This window comes from Cervus canadensis, chromosome 10 (genome assembly GCF_019320065.1).
Source record: "Cervus canadensis isolate Bull #8, Minnesota chromosome 10, ASM1932006v1, whole genome shotgun sequence".
Taxonomy (NCBI): domain Eukaryota; kingdom Metazoa; phylum Chordata; class Mammalia; order Artiodactyla; family Cervidae; genus Cervus; species Cervus canadensis.
Window position 1 is genome coordinate 41045962 of NC_057395.1, and position 25809 is coordinate 41071770.

The 25809-nt window shown below is 47.2% G+C and overlaps 1 protein-coding gene across 9 annotated transcripts in view; it reads left to right on the top strand.

The window, feature by feature from the left end:
• RIN2 (Ras and Rab interactor 2) overlaps window positions 1-25809 on the top strand; it is a 212125-nt gene that overhangs the window by 132789 nt on the left and 53527 nt on the right. For 7 of the 9 annotated variants that reach the window (XM_043480500.1, XM_043480491.1, XM_043480497.1 and 4 more), the window contains one exon: window positions 14969-15069. The exons of 1 other annotated variant lie outside the window; for it this stretch is intronic. In XM_043480500.1, the coding sequence (XP_043336435.1) occupies window positions 14969-15069 (101 nt within the window). Of the gene's footprint in view, window positions 1-14968; window positions 15070-15109; window positions 15469-25809 lie in introns of those variants that run through there. One more of the 9 variants, XM_043480498.1, reaches the window with a different exon arrangement.

Consider the following 25809-nt stretch of genomic DNA (forward strand, 5'->3'; position numbering starts at 1 on the left):
GTGGAGATCTCTTACCCTTGGAGAGAAGCAGCTTACAGTTTAGTCATTAGCGGTTGTTCAGTTGCTAAGTCGAGTCTGATTGTTTTCAAACCCACAGACTGCAGCATGTCAGGCTTCCCTGTCCTTCACTCTCTCCTGGAGTTTGCTCAAGCTCATGTCCATTGAGTGGATGATATCCAACCATCTTATCCTCTATCACCCCCTTCTCCTCCTGCCCTCAGTCTTTCCCAGGATCAGGGTCTTTTCCAATGAGTCAGTTCTTCGCATTATTATTTTTTTTATATGTATTAATTTATGTTGGCTGCACTGGGTCTTCATTGCTGCTCGAGGGCTATCTCTAGCTGCGGTGCTCGTGGGCTTCTCATTGCAGTGGCTTCTCTTGTTGCAGAGCACAGGCTCCAGGCGTGCAAACTCAGTAGTTGTGGCGCGCCGGCTTAGCTGATCCTCCGCATGTGGGATCCTTCTGGAATGGATCAGGGATCGAACCCGTGCCCCCTGCATTGGCAAGCGGATTCTTAACCACTGGATCGCCAGGGGAGTCTGGGGCCGTGGTTTCAAACCAATGGCTTCTGCTCAGTGAGCACTGAACAGTGGTTCGGAGCTCTGAATTCTGCATGCACAGCCCCCGTGGTGTGATCGCTGGTGGACAGCTGAAAACTCTGGAGCTGTGCCTTCGCAGCAGCTGCCACAGTGTCAGCCACTTCCCTGTGGTGTCCAGCTGAGGTCAGGCTGGAGCCCCACCCACCCCGTGTCCTGATTTATCCCTGGTCTAGACGGAAATGGACAGGGAAGTTACCAAGAGGAAGGCAGGAAAGGGAAGTGCCCCGAACTGTCCTGAGCTTGGAGGTCTCCACAGAGCACAAGGACACCATTCCTGCTCTGCAGAATTTGCATCCAGGTGGAGGCCATTGGCGAGAGCCTCTGGCTTCAGGATGGTCCCAGACACAGGACCATCAACCTCAAGTGGTGAATGGGGGGAGAGAGGCAACAGGGGAGGTTGGGAGCACCTTGGGTCAGTGTCTCCAGAAACAAGCCCAGAGCTAAAATTTTTCATGAAAGTGGCTTATCAGAAAGTGCTCCCAAGAGAAACCCATAGCGGAGTGGGGCAGAGAAGCTGAGCAAGGGTCCAAGTTCAAGGGAAGTCCCTTGAGGGTAACTCTGGCTCTGTCTTCAAGGACCAAAGATGAGGGAGCTGGAGCATTTACAGTCAGCGCCCATCAGTCAGTGGTCCAGAACTGACTCTGAGGGTCCTTCTGGGTTTCTGTGCGCAAGCCCAAGCAGTTTCCGTCCTCTGACAGAGGACCTGGGGCTGGTCGTGGAGGGCCAGGTTCCCTTCTCCCGACAGCCTTGGGGAAGCACCCAGCATGTCTGGCAGAAGCACTAGTGTCAGCAAGACCACTGTGCAACCTGATGTTTGCAGGGCTTTTCAGATACTAGGAAGGTCCAACAAGAGGCTAAAAGTCCAGAAGCCTGGTCCCTGGATGAGTCCTGCAGCGGGTACCATCACACCTAAGGTGCACCAAGTACTGATGAGGGCTTTGCCTTTCAAACATTTCTACCCATTCTAAGTTGTTGTTCAGTCGCTCAGTCATGTCCAACTCTTTTCGACCCTGTGGACTGCAGCACGCCACCTTTCCTGTCCATCACCAACTCCTGGAGCTTGCTCAAACTCATGTCTATGGAGTCAGTGATGCCATCCAGCCATCTCATCCTCTGTCGTCCCTTTCTCCTCCAGCCCTCAATCTTTCCCAGCATCAGGGTCTTTTCTAATGAGTCAGCTCTTCGCATCAGGTGGCTAAAGTATTGGAGCTTCAGCTTCAGCATCAGTCCGTCCAATGAATTTTGAGGGTTGATTTCCTTTAGGACTGACTGGTTTGATCTCCTTGTAGTCCAAGGGACCCATTCAAAGTATCTCCATGCTTCTCAGGCCCCCAACGAGCCCTGTGGAATTCAAGTGCTTGGGGGAAATAGCACATGGAGGTCTCCCTCTCCCTTGTGGGCATTGCAGCAGGACCTGCGTCCCCAGCATATACAATCAGCCATCACATCCAGCATCCTTAATCCCACCTGGAGCCATCACATCCAGCATCCTTAATCCCACCTGGAGCTTCTGGTGGCACACCTTAAACCACACTTCTCACCTTGCTGTCCTCCGAGGAATGTGGTATCAATTGAAAGCCCTCTCTCCGCACCCATCTCCCCGCAGCTCCTACCCCCCACCCTCCAGCAAACAATAAAGGGGCCTGTCTATTGTGGACATGGCCTGCAACACCGCCTTGGACCCTTAAACGGACCTGAGAAACAGCCCTCAGCGCATCATCAGTTCATGGATGACAAAATGCAAGGGGGTCAAATGATTTCCTCAGGGAATACACTGCTTGAATCAACAGAGCCAATGCAATTTGAAGCTGGGCCTTTGGCCAAAATTCTGCTTTTAAATAATTCAATTATTCGCTCCTGTTTGTTTCTTCTAAATACTGCTATTTACTACTTTGTGCTAAAAACAGAAAATTACTCATGGCAAACCACTGACTTAACACAGAAGATGGGGAGGGGTGGGTTGCTTATTCAGTTTTCCTCTACGTGTGTTGGAAGTGGGCTATATTTTTTTAACTCCAAAGGAGAAAGGGGAATAAGAAGGTAGTGGGTGTTGTTTTTTGGTAACTAGGAAGGCTCTGATTGGCTTCCCTGGTGGCTCAGATGGTAAAGAATCTGCCTGCAATGCAGGAGACCCGAGTTCTATCCCTGGAGAGTGGAATGGCAACCCTCTCCAGTATTCTTGCCTGGAGAAGTCCATGGGTGGAGGAGCCTGGCGGGCTACAGTCCATGGGGTCTCAAAGAGTTGGACACAACTGAGGGACTAACACTTTCACTTTCTTTCAAAGTTCTGATTGAGGCTAAAGGGCTGTTTTGGATCAGTAGGGACTGTGGCATAAATACTGTGGTGTCTCTGACTCTCCATATGGAATGAAAAACCCAGTGCAGAGTTCACATGTCCTGAGCCACTCCCAGCCTTTGGGCAAATTGGGAAAAGGCAGCCTTCTGGGCAGATTCCTTGGCCTGCAGAAGGTACCCCGGGCAGAGTTTAGGCCAGGAGGGTGGGTAGTGTAGAACTAGCCCTGGTCTTATCACAGTCACCCCTCACCTCCTTGTCCCAACTTCACATCACACTCAGGATTAAATCCAGACAGATGACAGATGGAAACAAATACATCATACATAAAGAGGCAAAATGACATGTGTCTTAGAGAAAACCAAGGAGACTTTCTTACTTCCAGATAAGGAGTGTCTTCCTAGATAACGGAGAGTCAGCAAGAGCCTTAAGTAACTTTTGATTCTATCAACATTCAAAGTTTAAGGAAATTTGGGACTTACCAGATGGTCAAGACTCCTTGCTCCCAAAGCAGGGGGCCCAGGTTCCACCCCTGGTCAGGGAACTAGACCCTGCATGCCAGAACTAGGAAATTGCCTGTTACAATGAAGAGCAACTAAGACCTAGCGCAGGCAAAATAAATAAGATATATATTTTTTTAATTTAAGGAAATTTAAAAGGCAGAGAAACAGGATGAGGGAAAATCTTCAGTATTTGAGACAGGGGATTCATATCCACAACTTAAGAAAAATCAACAAACCCCTAAACAGGCAACAAATAAATGAACAGACAATCCCTCTGGGAAGAAATACAAATAGATAACCAAAATATGAAGGGAAGAAAAACTTGCCACCCCAAAATATCTCTTTGGCCTGCAGATTATTTGAAGCTGGAGACAATAGCTCAAAGACTCAGGAAGAACCTTTGACCTTCCCCTTAAACTGCCTAAAAAAACGCAGATAGAGGACCTGTACCAGGAAGGGAGCCATCGCGTAGAAGCCTCTAACTCACATGAGGCAGTGGACAGGAAGTCATGGCCCATTGTCTCTGCAGAGCCCAGCAAACCTTTGTTTCCCAAACAGCTGCTGGTCCATCTCCTAAGAACTGCCTTCCTCCCCTTTGAAGCCCAAAACCACTGTCCCAGCACTCTCTTTTGTCTTTAGCTGAAGATGATATTTAAAGGTTTTGGCCATTTTGGTTCTTTTGGCTCTCCTCTATGTGTACATGTTATTATACTTTGTTTGACTTTCTGCTGTTAACCTGTTGCATCCTAACTTAATTTATTTTAGTTATTTTGGCCCTGCCGCACAGCATGTGGGATCTTAGTTCCCCACAGAGATGGAGTCCTCGCCCCTTCCAGTGGGCTCAGAGTGTTAACCACTGGACATCCAAGGACATTCCCACCTTTTTTTTTTTTTTTAATTGTTAATTCTTGGACCAGCCAGAAGAGTGTAGAAGGGCAAAGAAAAATTTCTTTCGTCCCGACAAAAATAATCTTTGCAAAGCACTAAGATAATAAAAAGCCATTTATCAGATTAGCCAAAGCTTAAAAAATTGATACTTCCCTGGTGGCTCAGATAGTAAAGAATCCACCTGCAATGCAGGAGACTTGGGTTCAATCCCTGGGTTGGGAAGATCCCCTGAAAGAGGGCATGGCAACCCACTCCAGTGGAGAATCCCGTGGACAGAGAAGACTGTCGAGCTATATAGTCCGTGGGATCGCAAAGAGACAGGACTGAACGACTAACACACAGTAAATGCTGACAAGTGAGGCGGATGTTTTCAAAGAGGGTGGAGGCACTGCAGCTGGACACAGACCCCTGGAGAGCCACATGGTACCTCCTCATAACCTCCTATGTGCCTACAACTGGGCATTTTCTCTTGAGTTTTCACACGGTACACAAGGCTGCTCATCACAGTCATGATTGTGACAGCAACAGATTAGAAACGACCTAAGCATCTATCAAAATAGAATGGATACACAGGGTATTCCTAGGTATATCCCTGCATGGTTTATCCCTATGGTGGAAAACCATTCCCACTTGGAATGAATTAACCAAAGGTGGGACTTTCTTAGTGGTCCAGTGGTTAAGACTCTGGACTTTGACTCAAATGCAGAGCAGGGAGGATTCAATCCGTGGTCAGGGAACTCACAGCCTACATGCTTTGTGGCACAGACGAGAAATTAAAAGTAAACAAAATAAAAAGAATTAACCAAGTATTCATGTATCAACATTTTCTTAGGTGAAATGAATATGGGCGAGCTAGGGGACAGTGCATCAGTACAATTCCATTGTGTAGAAAAAGCGCACAATGATAACATTCAAGATTGAAACACGCCAAACTGGGCTTCCCTGTCTCCCAGTGCAGGAGACGTAGGTTCGATCCCTGGTCTGGGAAGATCCCACATGCCACAGAGCAGCTAGACCCATGCGTCACAACTACTGAGCCTGTGCTCTAGAGCCTGGGAACTGCAACTCCTGAAGCCTGTGGGCCCTACAGCCCATGCTCTGCAACAATAGAAGTCACCGCAACAAGAAGCCTGTACACCCAACTAGAGAGTAGCCCCTGCTCGCCACAGCTAGAGAAAAGCCCTCACAGCGACCTTCGTGCCCAGCACAGCCAAAAATTAATATTAATTAATTAAATTTTTTAAAAAAGAATGATACACACAAAACTGGTCATTGTGGTTCCCTCTGAGTAGGTGGGGTTATAGGCAGTAGTCAAGGGAGATTAGTTTTAACTATGTTGACTGAAAAAAATGCACAACCTAAAAGTTGAGAATTATGTTTATTCAGCGGACATACCAAGGACTTAAGCCCAGGACGTGGCCTCTCAGATAGCTCTGAGGGACTGTTCCAAAGAGGCAAAGGAGGAGCCAGGATACACAGCAGTTTTTACAACAAAGAACGAGTAGATGGGACATCAAAATATTACTGTTAACTAAAGAAAAAGACATCTCTAGTTGATGAATTTAGCACTTTCCTATGAGAAAGAAGCAAGAGTCTGGGCTCATTGAAATCATTTCTTGGTGTGCACCTTTCTATCTACCTTAGTATCCTGTTTTTCTCCACCCTGAATCCCGCCAGCGTGCACAATCTGGGAGCTACAGTGGCTGAGGGCTTGGTGGCCATGACATCCTTTGTTTACTGACATGACGGGTGACACTCTTCATCCACTGCTTCAGTAATCTTTGGGGACTGCGATCTTAGTTCTCTGAGCAGGCATGGAATCCCCAACCCCTGCCCTGGAAGCACAGAGTCTTAAGCCCTGGGCCACCAGGAAAGTACAAATAACCCATGATTTCATGGAAATATATTCATGTATTATGTCTGTAATTATAATTAAAATTTCACAAACATCAATGCAAACACTCTTGGGAGAGGGCTTCCCTGGTAGCTCAGATGGTAAAGAAAGTGAAGTGAAGACACTCAGTCGTGTCCGACTCTTTGCGACCCCGTGGACTGTAGCCTATTAGGCTCCTCAGTCCATGGGATTTTCCAGGCAAGAGTACTGGAGTGGGGTGCCATTTCCTGCTCCAGGATGGTAGTGAATCTGCCTGCAGATGCAGGAGACTCAGGTTCAATCCCTGGGTTGGGAAGATCCCCTGGAGAAGGAAATAGCAACCCACTCCAATATTCTTGCCTGGAGAATCCCCAGGACAGATGAGCCTAGGGAACTACAGTCCACGGGGTGGCAAAGAGTCAGACATGACTGAGCAACTAACACATAAAAACAAAACAGAAAAAGGGCCGGATTCCAAGATGGTCCAGTGTCACCCCCCAGACGCCTTTGCAAGTGAAGGCAAGCACCCTTCATTACCTCTTTGTTTCCATGGTGATGGTTCCTGGGGGGCAGAAATCTTCTGAGAGTTTGTAGGAAGCCAATTATTTTCCAGATTGCTTTAGGAAAACTGCAGCATGGGGTGTGCCTGCTAGACCTGGGAGGCTCCACCAGCTCAGGGGAAACAGACAGGAAAGGCAGTTGTGAGGGTCAGTGGTTGTTTGTGACCTGGAGGTGGGTCTAAGCCCACAGAGCTGATAAGATTGTCAAGGCGCATCATATCCCAAGGTCAACTCGATGCACTTGGGGAATAGAAATTCTGACTCCTGGCTGGGAGTCAGGCACTTGACTTGTCCCACACCTTAGGATTCAAGTCTTCATCTGTCAGTGACACATCTTTTCAAGAACCGCTGATAACATTCCTGAGTTAGTCCTGGAATTCCTATATCAGAACTTGCTGTATAAGCGCTTTCTTTTTTACTTGACCTTCAAGAGAATCTCTCTCCTCTTATCTAGCTCTAAAATAAAGAAAGCAAGATTGAGGCCCTCCTCTTCCCCTCCCTCCAGCCTGCCCTGCAAGCAGGGGTGTCAGACAACTTCTCTCCTGGTCCATCAGTTCATTGGGAAAAATTGTTATTTAGTGGGCAGATCTCAAGCTTAGAGACTTTTGGGCAGACAGGTAGAAGGAGGGTTGGAGTCAGGAACACTAGTCTTTTGTAGGTCCATCCACTGGGGATGAAACGGCCTCTTTGCAGCAGGGAGGTGTATGAATCTGTTTTAAGTGTCAGCTTTATCAGCTCTCTGCTTCCTAGTGGGTCACCATTCATATAAAGAGAGGACTGAACTAGGAAGAAAATGTGAGAGCATTTAGGGGCAGGCTCCAAGATATTTTCATCTCATCATCCTTTATACTCATCCATAGCATCCTGATGCTTCAGTAAACAATGATGTCACAGTTATCAGCAATTCCAGACCTCCAGGGCACTCAGGAAGGAGGAAAAATACCTGAGATCTAACAGCCATCAGATTGCAACCACTCCCTTCAGTGAGCCCAAGGGAGCTCAGTTTAGATCAGTCGCTCAGTTGTGTCCGACTCTTTGCGATCCCATGGACTGCAGCATGCCAGGCCTCCCTGTCCATCACCAACTCCCAGAGTTTACTCAGACTCATGTCCATCACGTCAGTGATGCCCCAACCTTCTGATCTTCTGTCATCCCCTTCTCCTCCCGCCTTCAATCTTTCCCAGCATCAGGGTCTTTTCCAGCCCTAGCATCAGGGGTTTAGGAATAAGTGGGTATGGAGGGATTCAGGACTCAGCTGACAGGGGTCAGGCTGGGATTGGAAGGTAGGTCTTTCTGAGCCCTCTTTCGACTTAAGAAAAATAGTCGCAACCTAAAAGTTGAGAGTTACGTTTTATTCCACGGAAATTTTTAGGACTTAAGCCTGGGAGGCAGCGTCTCAAGTAGCCTTGAGAGAATTGCTCCGGGGGAGGGGGGTGAGGGAGTCACCAGGTTATATAGAAGTTTTGCAACAAAGGGCAGGTAGTCTGAACATCAAAAGTATTTTTGTGAATTAAAGAGAACCAGATATCGCAAGGAATTTAGCACTTTTCTGTATATGGGAAGATGCAGGAGTCTGAGCTCACTGAAATCATTCCTTTCACGTGCATCTCAACTATCTGGGGCCAGTGTCCTGGGTGTTTTTTTCCCATATCCTGAGCTCCAACCAGTCCATCCTAAAGGAAATCAGTCCTGAATATTCATTGGAAGGACTGATGCTGAAGCTAAAACTCCAATACTTTGGCCACCTGATGTGAAGAACTGACTCACTGGAAAAGACCCTGATGCTGGGAAAGATTGAAGGCGGGAGGAGAAGGGGATGACAGAAGATCAGATGGTTGGGGCATCACTGACGTGATGGACATGAGTTTGAGTAAACTCTGGGAGTTGGTGATGGACAGGGAGGCCTGGCGTGCTGCAGTCCATGGGGTCGCAAAGAGTGGGACACAACTGAGCAACTGAACTAAACTGAGCTCCCTTGGGCTCACTGAAGGGAGTGGTTGCAATCTGATGGCTGTTAGATCTCAGGTATTTTTCCTCCTTCCTGAGTGCCCTGGAGGTCTGGAATTGCTGATGACTGTGACATCGTTGTTTACTGAAGCATCAGTGTTTACAGGAAGCACTTCATTTCTCTGTCAGGTAGGGGCTGCAAAGCGGGCTGCCTCACACGCTATACCCGCTGCTCCTGGAAGTGTGGCCCCAATGGTGAGGTTCCCCCAACAGGGACATGACCCACCCAGAATAATCCCAGATTGGTCAACATCAGTGTAGACTCCTGGGCCTGGCTGGAGCCGCACAAGTTCCATGTTGTCCAGGTGGAGCCCTGGGTGTGATCTCGGGAAAGAACCTGGGGCTTTCCGAATTCTCCTGCCCTTGGCCTGGCTGCAGGGTAGGGTGAAACTCATCCCAAGGAGCACTTCCTGAGCTTTGTTCTGGAGCCCAGGGCGGGGGGCGCTGGCTTTCTGAGCAGAATGATGTAGAGAAGGGACTTAGAGACCCAGCCCCAGGCTTGTTCCCCCTGTGGCAGATGCAGAAGCAGCTGCAACCACACGTCTCCCTGTTCCGCACACCAGCCCTGAGGGGTATACAGAACACAGGCCATGCCCAGACTTTCTCTGGGCAGGCTTTCTGTGCCCTGACCGTGTTGCTGCTTGTGGGGTTTTCTGGAGAGAACATAGCTACTGTGTTTTGAACAAGAACTACTTTCTCACCGGCTCTGTGCCCTGAAACCTGAGACCCATCTCTGGTGCCAGTTCACTGAGTAACAGCCGTCTGGCTGTGTTGTCACCCCCTCGGGCACCCACACATGTCCAGGGCGGCCAAACAGGGTTGTGGAAAGCCACACTGGCTTCCAGCTTGGCACATGTGTAGGCAGCCCCTTCCCCCGGAGGAGTTCTAACAGAGACCCGTATGTGCTGGGGTCTCAGGTTGTGTAAGTGGATTTGGAGAAACTCTGATGAAGCAGCTTACACTGAAACTGACTGCTGTTGGCTTTAACACAGGAAAAGGCTAAAACTCGGTTGTCACTGCTCCCCCTTCAGTGGCTGGTAAGTTATCCCTGTTTGCCCTCAAAGAGTGAAATCTGGAAGAACACGAGAGCATATGGGGTGAGGTCAAACATCTTCGGGATTAAAACCAATCAAACACCCCTGTATCTGGGAACAGTGTTGGGGAGCAGCTTACATCCCATCAGGGACCTCTGGGCTGACCTCAGGGAGCAGCAGACATTTTAGGATGACTCTTGCTTGTTGCTGGAGGCCTGGCTCTGGAACCCTAGCCTCTGGTCCATCCGTCAGGTAAATCTGTGCCATCCGATGGATGAGTTGGGGTCAAAAGGGGTGGAGAGGGGAGATGGAGGGGGTGAAAACGCCCTCAATCCAGCCAGAGTGTCCCAGAGTCATCTAGCCAGGGCAACCTCAGTGGTCATCCACCTACATGTCTTGGGGTCCCGACACTTCGCTTCTGCTTTACAGAAAAGAGGTGTCACCTGTGGTTTGCCATCTGGGTGCTGCTAAGTGACAACCAGTTTGTATTGTGTGTTTGAGACAAAGAAAGCTAGCTGGAGGGGTCAGCTGCTTCTTTCAGGGAAAGCCATTCAGTTCATGATGGTGGCTGTGAAGGGGACTGAGGGCAGAAAGGATGAATGTGCTGGGGTGGGAATCTTCCCTTTAAGATTTGCCGGAGGTCGAGGTTGGGCCTCCCTAGGGCAGGCCTGCCTGCTCCCTCATGGGCCATGTGTGACCTTCCTGCCCTAGAAAGGGGAGGAGGGACCCCTGCACAGACACTCAGACACCCCCAGCCCACCCTACTCACTCCCACCTTTTTAGTCCTTCCTTTTTCCATTTTCCTACATATTCACCCTCTTTCTTATATACCTAATAAGTTTGATGATGAAGTCAATTAAGCATAGAGAAAATCACATGATATTACACGCATCACTAGCTCCATCCATTTTGCCATATTACTTTAAGAAATGAAGTGCTGCAGGTGGCTGAGATGCTCTACCTGTGCGTACCTCCATTCACCTGTGCACACCTCCATTCACTTCTCTTCCTGAGAACTAAGATGATTAACCCTATACTGCATCTTGGAGTCATCTATTTTCATGTATGTATCTACAAACACTCAATAGTACAATTTTGCTTAGTTTTAAACTTCATATACTCATCTCACATGCTAGTAAAGTAATGCTCAAAATTCTCCAAGCCAGGCTTCAGCAATACGTGAACCGAGAACTTCCAGATGTTCAAGCTGGGTTTAGAAAAGGCAGAGGAACCAGAGATCAAATTGCCAACATCTGTTGGATCATAGAAAAACATCTATTTCTGCTTTATTGTCTATGCCAAAGCCTTTGACTGTGTGGATCACAATAAACTGTGGAAAATTCTGAAAGAGATGGGAAGACCAGACCACCTGACCCACCTCTTGAGAAACCTATATGCAGGTCAGGAAGCAACAGTTAGAACTGGACATGGAACAACAGACTGGTTCCAAATAGGAAAAGGAGTACATCAAGGCTGTGTATTGTCACCCTGCTTATTTAACTTACATGCAGAGTACATCATGAGAAACGCTGGACTGGAAGAAGCACAAGCTGGAATCAAGATTGCCGGGAGAAATATCAATAACCTCAGATATGCAGATGACACCACCCTTATGGCAGAAAGTGAAGAGGAACTAAGAAGCCTCTTGATGAAAGTGAAAGAGGAGAGTGAAAAAGTTGGCTTAAAGCTCAACATTCGGGAAACTAAGATCATGACATCTGGTCCCATCACTTCATGGGAAATAGATGGGGAAACAGTGGAAGCAGTGTCAGACTTTATTTTTTGGGGCTCCAAAATCACTGCAGATGGTGATTGCAGCCATGAAATTAAAAGACGCTTACTCCTTGGAAGGAAAGTTATGACCAAACTAGACAGCATATTAAAAAGCAGACATTACTTTGCCAACAGTCCGTCTAGTCAAGGCTATGGTTTTTCCAGTGGTCATGTATGGATGCAAGAGTTGGACTGTGAAGAAAGCTGAGTGCCAAAAAATTGATGCTTTTGAACTGTGGTGTTGAAGAAGACTTGAGAGTCCCTTGGACTGCAAGGAGATCCAACCAGTCCATCCTAAAGGAGATCAGTCCTGGGTGTTCATTGGAAGGACTGATGCTGAAGCTGAAACTCCAATACTTTGGCCACCTCATGTGAAGAGTTGACTCATTGGAAAAGACCCTGATGCTGGGAGGGATTGGGGGCAGGAAGAGAAGGGGATGACAGAGGATGAGATGGCTGGATGGCATCACCGACTCGATGGACATGAGTTTGAGTGAACTCCGGGAGTTGGTGATGGACAGGGAAGCCTGGCGTGCTGCGATTCATGGGATTGCAAAGAGTCAGACACGACTGAACAACTGAACTGAGCTGAACTGAAACTTCATATACTGAGTGTAATTTGTTTCACTTTTTTTTTTTCTTTTATGAAAACTTGTTTGAGCTTTTGCCTGTGTGTTGATATATATAATCTGGTTCTTTATCTTTCTTTTGTTTTTCTTTTTCTTTTTTTGGCTACGCCGGGCAGGTTTACGGGGATTTTATTTCCCTAATCCAGGATTGATCCCATGCCCTTTGCTGTGGAAATGCAGAGTCTTAACCACTAGACCACCAGGGAGGTCCTAGTTCATTCATTTTAACTGCTGTGGAGTATTCTATACCTCCATTTATCCAATATCTCCAGTTGGTGGATATTTAGGTGCTTATAATTCAGTTTTGTTACAAACAGCGGTGTGGCCAACATTCTCATCTCACCCAGGGGCGTGGGTTTCTCAAGCATGAGAGTCTATGTCTCTATAAGGTACCACACTGCTTTCCAACATGCTCACAAAACATGCCTCCAGCAACATGTGAGCGCTTCTGTTTTCCCACATCCTCGAGGATTTGACATTGTCAGACTTGTAATGTTTGCCTCTGGAATGTGTCTCAAAGGAAATCCCCTTACCTCCTCTTCTAAGGCCCCAGTGCTTCCAGAAACTCCACCTATAGCCTGCACCCCAGTCACACACAAAGGGGATGGTCTTGGCTGGCCTCCCGTCCCCTGACCTCTAAGTGCTGAGAGTGCACCCAGCTGTTTGCTGGGGCCCCTCTCCATCCCCCCCCACCCCCCATAGGTAGTCTCTCCTCGTCACAGTGACCTATTCCAGTGACTTCCAAATGTTTAAGTTGTTCCACCCTTCGTATTAGAAGTCACTTAATACATTTAATTGATGACCAACAAGCAACTCAGTTAAAACTTAACCTGTTGCAGTGTCCAGCTGGGCTTCTTCCTCAAATCTGATCCTTCCCCATTTCTTCCGCAGTGAAAGGCACTATCATCTATCTAATTGCTCAAGCCAACAACTTAGGAGTGGCCTTAAGACTTCTCTCCCCCAACACCCACATTCAATCCATCTATCAGTTTCCATGTCCAGTGATTCCAGTGATTCCTGGATGTCCCCCCTTCTCTCTGATACCACTCTGGTTCACACCACTGTCGTCTCTTGCCTGGACCATTGCCGTTGCCTCCTAACTAGTTTTGCTGCTTCTCCTTACAAACCCCTTGTAGCCAGCAGCCAAGGGGATCTTTTTAGAACATAAAACAAGTAAAATGGCCATTCCCCTAGTAAAGCCCTCCAATGGTTCTCAGTTGAAAACTCAAATCCAAGGGTACTGTAATCTAGAAGGTACACAAGGTCTGGTGGCAGACAGACCACAGCCTCCCACAAACTTCCCTCGCCTCTGGGACTCTGTGTAGAGGGCTCCTCCCCTGATCTTTCCTTGGCTCCCATGTCATTCAGGGCTTCATCACTTCCTCAAAGACCTGTCCTGACCGCCCACCATAGCTAGGGTGACCCTTAAGCTGCTGCCTACAGCATCACTCAACTCTCTTTTCGTTCTGTAACTTCTCGATGCTAAGTGCTGTCATGGAGTGCTTACCATGAAGAGAGTAGCCATAACATTCTGAATGAATGAATAGATGAGGGTCAACATTTTGATACAGCCTATAGACTCAAAATGAAGTTTCTTCCAGAGTCTGGGTGGGATAAAACCTGCTTGAGGCAAGATGACAACATCTTTAAGCTAGAACAACGATTCTCAAGCATTTTATCCCCGGGACCCCTTTACACTGTGAAAAATTATGAAGGGCTTGACGTGTGGGTTACGCCTACAGATATCTACTATATTAGGAAAGAAATAATTTAAATGTTTGTTTTAAAATATTAATTGGTTTCCTGTTGACATAAGTAACATTTATATGAAAACATCTGTTAATTTAGCCGCTAAGTTGTATCCAACTCTTTTGTGACCCTATGGACTGTAGTCTGCCAAGCTCCTCTGTCCATGGGACTTCCCAGGCAAGAATACTGGAGTGGGTTGCCATTTCCTTTTCCAAGGGGTCTTCCCAATTCAGACTGAACCTATGTCTTCCACAGTGCAGGTGGATTCTTTACCACTGAGCCACCTGGGAAGCCCCACATGAGAAAATAACTACATTTTTTTAAAAAATGAATGAGCAGTGACACTCTGAGTAGCTGTCCCACAGATCCTGGTTAGCATCATGAAGAGTCTTTGAATGAGTGGACATGGGGAGGAAGGGGGGCTCAAGAATTCAGACCAAACTTCAGGGTCAGATGTAGCTTCCTCCCAAGCATGTAGGCAAGGCATGCAAGACCACACAAGCCTTCTCCAAGAAGAAGACACGTTTCCCCATCTCTTCCCCTGCGGCTCCCTGGCTGCCCGCTCACCCACTCCTGCCCCCACACAACCCTCTCTCTTCCCTTTCCCCGAACAAGTCATTGGAAGCTGATTTGCCAACTGTGTGTATCTTTGAAATAGACATCTTTCTGTAACCAGAATAAGGATGGTATAAAGTTTAACCCAGGGCATCCATTTTGACTGTTCACTTTGACAATATAAATATTGAAGCCTGGTTTCACCAAGATTTGTTTATTCCTCTTTGTATTCATGTTGAGAAAGCAAACTGGGTGTCATATTTTTTACTTTATTTATGTCATATTTTAGGGTGATACCGAAACCTAAGTTCTTCCTCTTTCTCAGAAGCTGCCCCCTCCCTGTTTCCCCCTTCTCTGGGTGAAGGAAATTCACAAAGCCAGGATTTAAAAAAAAAGAAAAGAAAAGTGGTCATCTCTGTGCTCCTATTGAAGTGGCTGACGCTGCCCAGCTCTGGGCACGCCTCTTCCACTTCCTGACGTCACACTATTTTTGTCTTTGAATAGCTCATTGACACAATCGCCTCGGAGATCGGCGAACTGAAACAGGAGATGGTGCAGACAGATGTCAGCCTGGAAAATGGCCTGGGACCCACCGAAGCCCACAGGTGACCGAGGCGATTAGGCATCGGGGACGCGATGGGGGCAACGTGACCCTGGTAGCTGCGGGGATAGCTGTTCCGGTCGCCTGGCAGGTTTGGGAACTGGGGGTGTGGTGGCCACTCCAGAAGAATCTTCTGTAGGAGGTGGGAGTGGCCTAGGAACCAGTTGTCTGGGCTCACGTTCATCCCTCCGAAGGCAATTGAACTTTACACCTTCTCCATTCCTCTTGGCATCAGAACCCGGAAACCTAAAGTTCTGTCTGCCACCTCCACCTTCTCACAGTGATGAAAACAGTAACGCAGCAGGAGCCTCCGTGTGCAAAACAGAATTCAGTGTAGCCCGTGTTTGTCTCCAGAAGGTTTAAAGGGAGCACTAAAGAGGATGGACTCGTTTTGCATTCTCAGGTCAGAAAAAACCCCAGCACCTTCCGTGGCCCTTAGCCTGAAATGTGACCCAGCGTATTGGAAATTGGATGTGGTTGTAAGTGATGAAGAAAGGCACTGGTTACCTGTGTTACGTTGTGTTCATAACGCACAAGGTCTAAGTAGGTAGTTAAGGACTGGCATTTTCTGCAGAATGAGGATACAGAGGTTGGGAGCGGGCAGGCTAGAGGAGAGTCCCCAAACCTCTTTCAGTTCTTGGAAGCTCTAGTTCTTTGCAAGGACAGGAGGGCATAGTCAGTAGAATATGCCATGGACACTTGGTGCCTCGGAGACCAGATTCATTAGCAGCTTCCCCTTTTTCTCAGGAAATGGGGTTGAGGCTGCCTGGTGCAGTGCGAGGGTGAGATTTTTGGAGTTGGTTTTGCTTGCAAGTCATGAGCTGGGCAGGAGGAGTCCTGCAGAGGCAGGCAAACCAGGTGAATCTGGTTGTCTGGGCAAGTTTCATACCAGCCCGACTTGTTCCTGCTGTAGAGGGAAAACTGGCCGACCCAGGGAGGCACCCTGCCACCCTGCAGCTGAGAGTCTGTGCGTCCACACCCTGAGTCTCTGGAGGAATGTGTCCTCCCTTAGCTATGCAAATACTCTGTGCTATCTGTCTTCTCTTTTTGTACAAAAATGCTGGAGGTAGACCAGATGGTCCTCCACTTGGCATTCTGTGACTTCCCCTTGACTTTGGTATGAACAATTTTGATGGGTTCATTTTTTCCCCATAAACTCGACAAATACACAATGATTTTTTTTGATCAGAGATTTTCTGCCCCATGTTCACTATAGTTCCAGACTCCATGGAACTTTTAGCCAGGTTTTCTCTCTTCACCTTTAACATCTCCTTTAAGGTTTTTAAATTTAAGAATGACTATAAACATTCCACAAAATCTTTTTTTTTCATGTTAGTGTCAGTTATTCTTGAATGCTACACTGGTTGGTACGGAATTTATGAATTTTAAAGGCTTTTTAAAAATGGGGAACAGGAAAGTTGAGATTATTTTTTTTATTTGTTTTTTAATTGAAGGATAATTGTTTTACAATGTTGTGTTGGTTTCCACCAAACATCAACATGACTCAGTCACAGGTTTACCCATGTCCCCTCCCACTTGAACAGCCATGGCACCTCCCTCACCATCCCACCCCCTAGGTTGTTACAGAGCCCCGTTTGAGTTCCCTGAGTCCTATGGCAAATTCCCCTTGGCTATCTATTTTACATATGGTAATGTCTGTTTCCAAGATTATCTTTCACAATGTATATGGTGTTTACCACGTGTGGACCACTGTTGTAAGTACATTATAGCTGCCAGCTCATTGAATCTCCAAACGACCCTTGAAGGAAACTCTATTGTGACCCTAGTTCTGCTGATTTGGGACCCATGTGACATGGAAAAAAGCCCACCTGAGAAGCCTCTGGATTCTGTGCTGGGATCTCTCACTGACTGTTTGGAGCATGGCACAGTGACTTAGTTTTAAGCCCTCCATTTTGCCCAGTGGAGAAGTCAGGAGAGGCAGATGATGGAGAGGTACTTCGAGGAGGACTCTGAGCTGTTTGCAAGTGAGGGCAGAGCAGAACTGTGGTCACAGGGAGACAGTGGGTCAGCCTGGCACAGAGCACCCTGAAGGTGCGACCAGGAAGCAGTGGGAGTGAGGGGAGCAGAGCCTTGTAGAGAGAAGACACACCCCAACCCCATCCCACCCTCATCCCCTACCCCCACCCCCAGACCTGGGCAGGGAACCTTCTGGTGGCTGCAGGAAGGCATCCCAGTCACCTTCCTTTGTGACATCACTTATGGTGAGGGTGCTGGGGTGCTGTGGGCTAACCTCACCTGCCCCAGGCAGTCACCAGGAATGGGAGGTGAAATACCCGCTGACTCCCCAGGTTAGGATTCGGTTCTCTGCCTGCGGTGGCTCCTCTGTGGTTAATATTGAGATGAGCTGGAGGTCTTTAACCTTTTCGGGTGTCATAGAGCCCCTCCTCGGGATAATACTTTAAATGCATAAAATAAAATATGTAGTGTGACAGCGGGAACAATTGAGATATGAGGATCAGGATTGTTAATATGTGATTTCATAGCATAGGCGCTCCTTTACTGACATGCGAAAGGCCAGGTCAGGCTGTGGGTTGAGGAGCCGCTCTCATCTGGAAGCAGAGATGAATGGATGGTAAAAATCGGAGCTTGACCTCTGAGTGCAGGCAGGACTGCACTGACGCTGAGAACGTCTGGGACTGCTGGTGGTGATAGGGACTCAGGGGCTGAGAGCACTGCTGAGATGTGTTGCCTGCATTCAAACTGGGAGAAAGTTAATTTCAGAAGGAAGCAGGTTAGTGGAAGTAAAGATGACCCTTTTTTGTATCCATGGTCAGCTCCCACCTTCTGTCCCCTGCAGGGATACTTGTGGGCTTCGGGAACACCAGGCTCCCTGGTCTCCTCTCGCCTTGCCTGCCACTGGCGGCTTCCTCCTCGTCCCCCTGCCCACCTGATCCTGGGGTCCCCAGAGGCCTCTGCGCTAACCCCTTTCCTTTCTGAATAGGAGCCTCAGTGTCCATATCAGTAAAATGGGGATAGTAACGGAGCTTTACCTCTGAGTTGTTAGGAGGACTGAATTAATAGCTGTGAAGCACTTGGCCCAGTGTCAGCACATGGTAAGCACAGTATCTTGTTCACAGAAACATCTCTAGAGCAACTTCCTATGTGACCCCATCCAGGCTTGTGGCTTATGATCCAACTGTAGATTAAATAGAATCTTTTTGGTTCCACTTCCTATTACCTCTCTCCGTCTCATCCATCCATTGTTATGAGCATCCCACCTCCAGAACATTCCCAGATTCCCAGCTTGTATCCATCCCTAGGCTGGTCCTCTGTTGGATCCACATGTTGCATCCAGCTGCCCACAGCCTGACCCTTGGCATTTCAAACTTACAAAGACCAGGACTGAGCCCTTGGTTTCCCTTCACAAATGCATCAAACCCTGACACCTCTTGTCTCATAACTGCCTTCCCCTCTGTCTCCAAACCCTGGCAGTTCTGCCAGTAAGATAGATCCAGGGTGGGACTACTCCTCATCCCCACTGCAGTAGACACTGCCCGCTGCTCCTGCTTTATTTTCACCGATTCACCACCTCTGAGCTGTTTGTTGTTGTTGTTGTTGTTTTAATTTTTGGCACAGCTCCCAAGGCATGTGGGACTTTAGTTCCTGGACCAGGGATCAAATCTGTACTCCCTGCATTAGAAGGTGGAGTCTTTTTTTTTTTTTTTTTTTAGAAGGTGGAGTCTTAAACACTGGACTGCTAGGGAAGTCCCTCTGAACTGTTATCTAAGTCAGAGGGTAATCTGACTTTAGTTCATCTGAATCCAAGTCACGTCCCTCGTGTTCAAAGTCCTTTAGTAGTTTTTCATTTAAAACCAAAATCTTCACCATGGCCTTCAGTCCTACGGGGATCCAACCCCCTCCCCGCCCCCCACATATCTTCTGACAGTGTCCCCTGCTCTATCTGTCTACTCCAGCCTCTGGGCTCCTGGCCAAGCAAGCTCCCACCTCCCAGACTTCATCCTACTGTTCCTTCTGCCTGGAATGCCCTTCCTGCAAGAAGCAGTCACCCATGGACTGTCCTTTCTTCTGTCCCCTCAGCTGGCTGTTGTTATTTTTTTTTTAATATTAATTTATTTCTTTGGCTGCATTGGGTCTTCGTTGCAGCCACCTGTGGAATCTTCATTGCATCTTGCAGGAACCTTCATTTGAGGCTCATGGACTCTCTAGTTGTGGAGTGGGGGCTGTTAGTTCTCCAACCAGGGATTGAACCTGTGTCCCCTGTGTTGCAAGGCAGATGCTTAGCCCCTGGACCACCAGGGGAGTCTTTGGCTTTATTCAAATCTGTAGGACTTGTACAGACCAGAAATGGACTCACTGGCTTGCATGTGTCTTCTGCCCCCGGCACTAAAAAGTACGCTGTGTGAGAGCAGAGACTTCGTCTGTGCCCAGTGCTGTTTTTTTTCAACACACAGGATGGTGTCTGGCAGGTAGCATTACTTGGTAAACATTCAGTGAATGGGAAAATGACAGTCGCCAGCCCCTTTGAGATTCTAAACATATTCAAGCATCAGAAGCCTCTTGGAGGAGCAAGATGCCAGGCTCATAAAGCAGTTAGGGGACCTCTCAGTTCAGTTCAGTTCAGTCGCTCAGTTGTGTCCAACTCTTCACAACCCCATGAACTGCAGCACGCCAGGCTTCGTGTCCTTCACCAACTCCCAGAGCTTGCTCAAACTCATGTCCATTGAGTCAGTGATGCCATCCAACCATCTCATCCTCTGTCATCCCCTTCTCCTCCTGCCTTCAATCTTTCCCGTCATCAGGGTCTTTTCAAATGAGTCAGCTCTTTGCATCAGGTGGCCAAAGTATTGGAGTTTCAGCTTTAGCGTCCATCCTTCTAATGAATATTCAGGACTGATTTCCTTTAGGATGGACTGGTTGGATCTCCTTGCAGTCCAAGGGACTCTCAAGAGTCTTCTCCAACACCACAGTTCAAAAGCATCAATTCTTCAGTGCTCAGCTTTCTTTATGGTCCAACTCTCACATCCATATATGACTACTGGAACAACCATAGCTTTGACTAGATGGACATTTGTTGGTGAAGTAATGTCTCTGCTTTTTAATTTGCTGTCTAGGTTGGTCATAGCTTTTCTTTCAAGGAGAGAGCGTCTTTTAATTTCTTGGCTGCAGTCACCATCTGCAGTGATTTTGGAGCCCAAGAAAATAAATTCTGGTGCGTAAAGAAATAAAATGTTGAAGATGTGGGATAGGCCTTAAGCTTCCTCCAGAGCAGAGGGAGGGCCCCCCACTGTACTCCCTTCTGATCGCCATACCCCAGGGGTAAACACTTTCCTGGCTTCTGTTGCCATCAGTCAGGTTTGCCTGTTTTGGGACTTGATACAACTGGAATCATACAGTGTGTATTCCATTCTATGAATACAGCACAAGTTATATTCTCCTGTTGATGGATATTGGCATTGTTTCCAGTGTGGGGCTATTTTGAATAACAGTGCTGTGAACATTCTTGTGGTGTCTTTTGGGGGAACACGTGTGACAAGCTTCAGTTAGGGACATAGGAATGAATTGATGGGTTGTAGGATGCTTATATAGTCAACCTTAGTAAATGGTGCCCAACAGTTTTCCAAAGTCATGTCAGTTTGCGCTTACACCCACAGGGTGTGAGAGTTCTGAATGCTCTGTTCTTATGTACACTTGCTGTCATCTACTTTTTTTTTTTTTTTTAATAATTATTTACTTATTTATTTGGCTGTGCTGGGTCTTAGTTGTGGCAAGCAGGATCTTTAGTTGTGGCATGCACACTCTTAGTTGCAGTGAGTATGTGAGTGCTATATTGCTTAGGTCGTGTCCAACTCTTTGCGACCCTATGGGCAGGCTCCTCTGCCCATGGGATTCTCCAGGCAAAAATACTGGAATGGGTTGCCATGCCCTTCTTCAGGGCATCTTCCCGACCCAGGGATCAAACCCACATCTCTTATATCTCCTGCATTGGCAGGTGGGTTCTTTACCACTGGTGCCACCTGAGAATCCCTAACTAAGAAACATATGCACCCAAAATCTGGTAGAGCTATTTTGGTTATATGGGGGGCTTAAATTCTTCATTTAAACTCAGATACAGTTTCCCATACAGTTTCCCATAGTTAGTAAGTACATGTCCTCAACATCGGTGACTTTAAACACAGAATTTAATGTCACTTTGTATTATTCCTTTCCATCTTTTCCTCTTGAAATACCACATGCAGAGTGACTATTCTCCACTGAGTTTAGCCACTTTTGGTCCTCCGAAGGTCTTGGAGGATCTTTACATGAGGTCTTTTGGAACAAGTTCAAGTCATCAAATGCAAAATTGCTTTGTGTTTTGTCTCCGTACATAGTGTCTGTGTCATGTGCAGTGTTAGTCAGCAAAGCAATATTTTCCTTTATTGCTATATTTGGAAACCTGTCTGCCCCTCAGAATTTGGGGCTCATCCTTAGGTCCCACAACATCTGAGAGCTGGCCATGCCCAGAACCAACCACACCTGTCAGAAAAGTTGGTTTGGCTCCTAGGAAGCTCACAATGATCACTTGCTACAGAATCTTAGCTATATCTTGTAGCATTTTAGATTCTTTCTTAAAAAAAATGCTTACTGTTATCAAAGTTTATGTTCATCTTACACATGATCTATTTCTAAGAATTACTAACACTGTTGTTGTTTAGTCACTAAATTGTGTCTGACTCTTTGAGACCCCCATGGCCTGTAGCCCACCTGGCTCCTCTGTCCATGGGGTTTCCTAGACAAGAAAACTGGAATGGGTTGACATTTCCTTCTCCCAGGGATCTTCCAGACCCAGGGATCTTCCAGACCCAGGGACTGAACCCACATCTCCTGTATTGGCAGGTGTATTGTTTACCACTGAGCCACCAGGGAAGCCCCACGCATATTTCCATTAATTCTGATTTGTCAGCCCTCACCTGTTCACCTTCTTTCTCAAAGACTATCTGATGCAAACAGGACAGAGGAGCTCTTTGACTTGGGTTGAAGACCTATTTGTCTGAAACACTCAAGTGACACCATAGACACAGCTGCTCTTTCCTTCAGTGGAAGCAGGACGGTGGGGTGCTTTTGGGGGGACAGAAGCGGAAATCATTTTGCAGTAAGATAGTGACCCATTACGCCCGTGAGGATATTCTGCCATGACTTGCCTGATCAGCTTTCTCCCAGTTCCTTAAGATGTTTCCTGATTTCCAACCACTATGCAAGTGTTTGGATTATGGTGTCAAGGAATTCTACATGAACTGACCAACTCTTTTCTCACACTGTTACCAAAGTGGCAACAATTAAGTTCAATTTGCAGAAAATATGTTTTGAGCGGATGCTATTTGCTAACATACCTAGACAGGAGCCTGAAGTGTTACACAACCTAAGGAAGAAAGAATTGTCAACAAATATCATATAATGGGAAGAGGACGTAATAGTGGACTGTGCCAGATGTCCTGGGGACCTTAGCAAGGATGTGGGTAATTCCAGGTGGGAGGCGGTTTTAGCAAAGATGAGACTCAGCCTTAAAGAATGAGGTGAGCAGGTGTAAGGACAACATCTAAATCAACAGTTCCCGAAACAGTTGTTTTGCCCATTTTGACTGGTGATATTGGGGAAGGTTTTGTTTTTTTGTTTTTTTTTTCAACATTTATTTTTATTTATTTGGCTGCGCCAGGTCTTAGCTGTAGCATGTGGGATCCAGTTCTTCAACCTGGGATGGAACCCAGGCCCCCTGCATTGGGAGCTCAGAGTCCTAGCCCCTGGACCACCAGCGAAGTCCTGGGGAAGGCTTTTAAAAAGAACATGTAAGATTTCTTTTTTGATCAGCAAAAGCAAAACTTTTTGTACATTATGGAAAAAGCATGATGCACAAAATAAAAATCAGTATTACCATGAACCCACCCCCTGAGATAGAGTCCCTTCTGATTGCTTGTTGGTTATTTTCATTCTTTGCCTGGTTACGTGTCATGCCAGTGTGTCCTGTGCATCTGAGTGGTAGATCATGCATGATTTTCGCTGACTTACAAGGACGTTTTTGGAGAATTCTGGAAAGGCATAATGTGTCCTAGAAGTAGATTCTGGTTTTGTCAGGGGGCTGGTGGCCCTGATCTCTCTCGGCCTTTATAGACCTTGGCTGGCCGCTGGATTGGTAGTTGACTTTGCTGCAGAACATCGGGTCAGTTAGATGCAGGGTCTGACTGAGTCTGGCTCTGAGACACCCGTGGTGTGACCCTAAGGAGAGTTTCTTTTTCATGAAGCCCCATGCTGGCCAATGCCTGGGCTCCAGGATCAGCGGGTGAGACACAGCCTGCCTGGCTCCTGCTCCTGTTTTCAGCTTCAAGGGTGCCCAGGACAATAGGTCCTTTGTTCCTTTCTTAGTTTTACAGGAATGAGGGGAGACCCTGCCAGCACGGGCTCCTATCTACCCTTTCCATCTCTCACTGGCGAGTCAGTAGCAGGAAGTTCATAAGTAAAAAAGTCACTGAATCCTTCTCCTCTCCTGCAAGTGGCAGGGCCGAGTCCCCTGATGTTCCCTTTCCTGTGCTGTTCTCTCCAACTGGTCCTCAGTAGATGGAGCTTTTTCATGAAAATCCTTCTGTCACTGCTTTTAGAAATCTTTTTGAGGAAGTCAAGGCCTCCCCTCCTCCCCCAGCAAGTAACAACCCTTGGCCAGTGGGGGATAAAGCCCGTGACCCCAAATCTGTTCATCTTTGTCCTTGCAGAGTTCAAGGGGACAAAAAAGCCTTGGGGAATGAAAATACCCATTTTTGTGGCGTAGGGAAACTGCACAATTCAGGCCTGGGCCCAGTTCTACCAGTTTCTAGCGTTTGACCTCAAAGAAGGAGATGGCCTCTAGTTTCCTCTAGATGGCCTTTAATTTCCCTTCAATGAAGGTAGACATGCCATGATCCTTATGAGAACATGCCACCTCTCAGGCCTCTGTCCATCACGTTTCCATCCCAGGTGGTGGGTCAGAGTCTTAGCTCACCTGGCAAGTTCTCTGCTATAAACTGAGAAAGGAGCCACATACAGCTAGAATGAACTGGGGCCCCCTTCTCCAGACTGGAACACTACACAGTGGGTTTTATTTTGGCTTCACACCTTCTAAAGAAGTGTTTGCCTGACTGAGAGTGTTAGGAAATCATTGTACATCAGCTACCAGGTATCTCTGAAATGAAAGGTTTTCTGGGAAATTTGTGTTTGCTATATATATGTGTGTGTGTGTTTAGCAAAATTTGGAATTGGTCCCTTTGCCAGAAATATTTATTAGATGTATCTCTTTGGGATGAGCTGGTCTTTTCTCTGTCTCTCTACATAAGAGGCTTTTTCTTTTTTTAAATTAAGCATCTGTTTATTTATGTATTTGTCTATTCATTTGGCCAATCTGGGTCTTAGCGACAGCATGTGAGATCTAGTTCCCTAACCAGGGATTGAACCTGTGTCCCCTGCCTGGGCAGGTGGATTCTTTATCACTGGACCACTGGACAAGTCCTAAGAAGCTTTTGCTACTAATGTTTTTCTCAGAACCTGTTGATCCCTTGATGTATCTCCCACCAATCCTAGCATCTTGGCCACTGTTTAGTACTTGGAACATGTTTGGTGTCCTTTTAATACATAAGGCAGGATCTATTGCTCCAAGAGCAAGGCTACTCTGACTTCCGTCTGCTTCTTAAATCTGAAGACAGCCTTGCACTGGCCTCTTATAGCTGGAGGCTGAGCCCTGTGGCAGTGCTATGTCCAGGCTGCATCCTTCTTGCCATTGCAGCTGGTTGAGGCAACATCAAGGGAAGGGGCTTTGTTAGGCTGGGGAGCAGCTGAAGGCTCTACATGGGCAGATTGAGGCAGGGAGGGCCCCAGAGAGGCAGGATGCTCCTGGGAATTTCAACACAAAGACACCAGGAGAAGTAGATTTCCACCTTTCCTTTTTTTCCATCTGGAGGTTGAGAGTGGCAGGCACCAGGTCCAGGTTGGGACTCATCCCTGAGGACAGATGGAGAACACCCCAGCTAGAGGTACCCACCGGGAGCCCTCCTCTAGAAGATTCACTTTTTTTGGCTGCACTTCACAGTTTGTGGGATCTTAGTTCTCTGACCAGGGATGGGACCCCTGGTCCCCTGAAGTGAAAGTTCTGAGTGCTAACTACCGAACTGCCAAGGAATTTCCCAAGAAGGTTCACATGAAATGCTGATCAAACAAACTCCAGAATTTGTTTATAGAATAGCCTTGGAATAGTCTAGAATGAAAAAAAACATTGCCTTGTTTCTTTCTCTGAATTTCTAAAAATTAGGAGACACTGAGAGACACCCTGGAAACTCCTGAACAGAATCTACTCATAGTTCTCAGGACGTGTCCAGGCTCTTCTACTCAGTTCTTTTCCGATTTCCTCTGTTTTAGAAACAGATTCCTTTTCTTAATAACAATCCGTCTTGGGATTCTTGTGATGGGGAAACTGAGGCTGGAGGACATGTAGTAATGAGCCCAGTCTCACAGTTATAGAGTCAGCTGGGGCTTTGATCCAAGTCTAACTACGAATGTTCTTCCCCTGAAACCAGATTGTCAGGTTCAGGGGACCCTAGGATCCAGGTCCACTTGCCTTATAAACAAGAGCATCTTGCTGTTGACGCTTTCACATGTTGGGCAGGAAGTGGATGGGTTTGGTTCTGGGTCAGTAAGAATCCATTTATAACTGAATGGTGGAGCCCCAAGGGAGTGTGGGCATGAGATTCCCATCTTGTTTTTTTTTCCA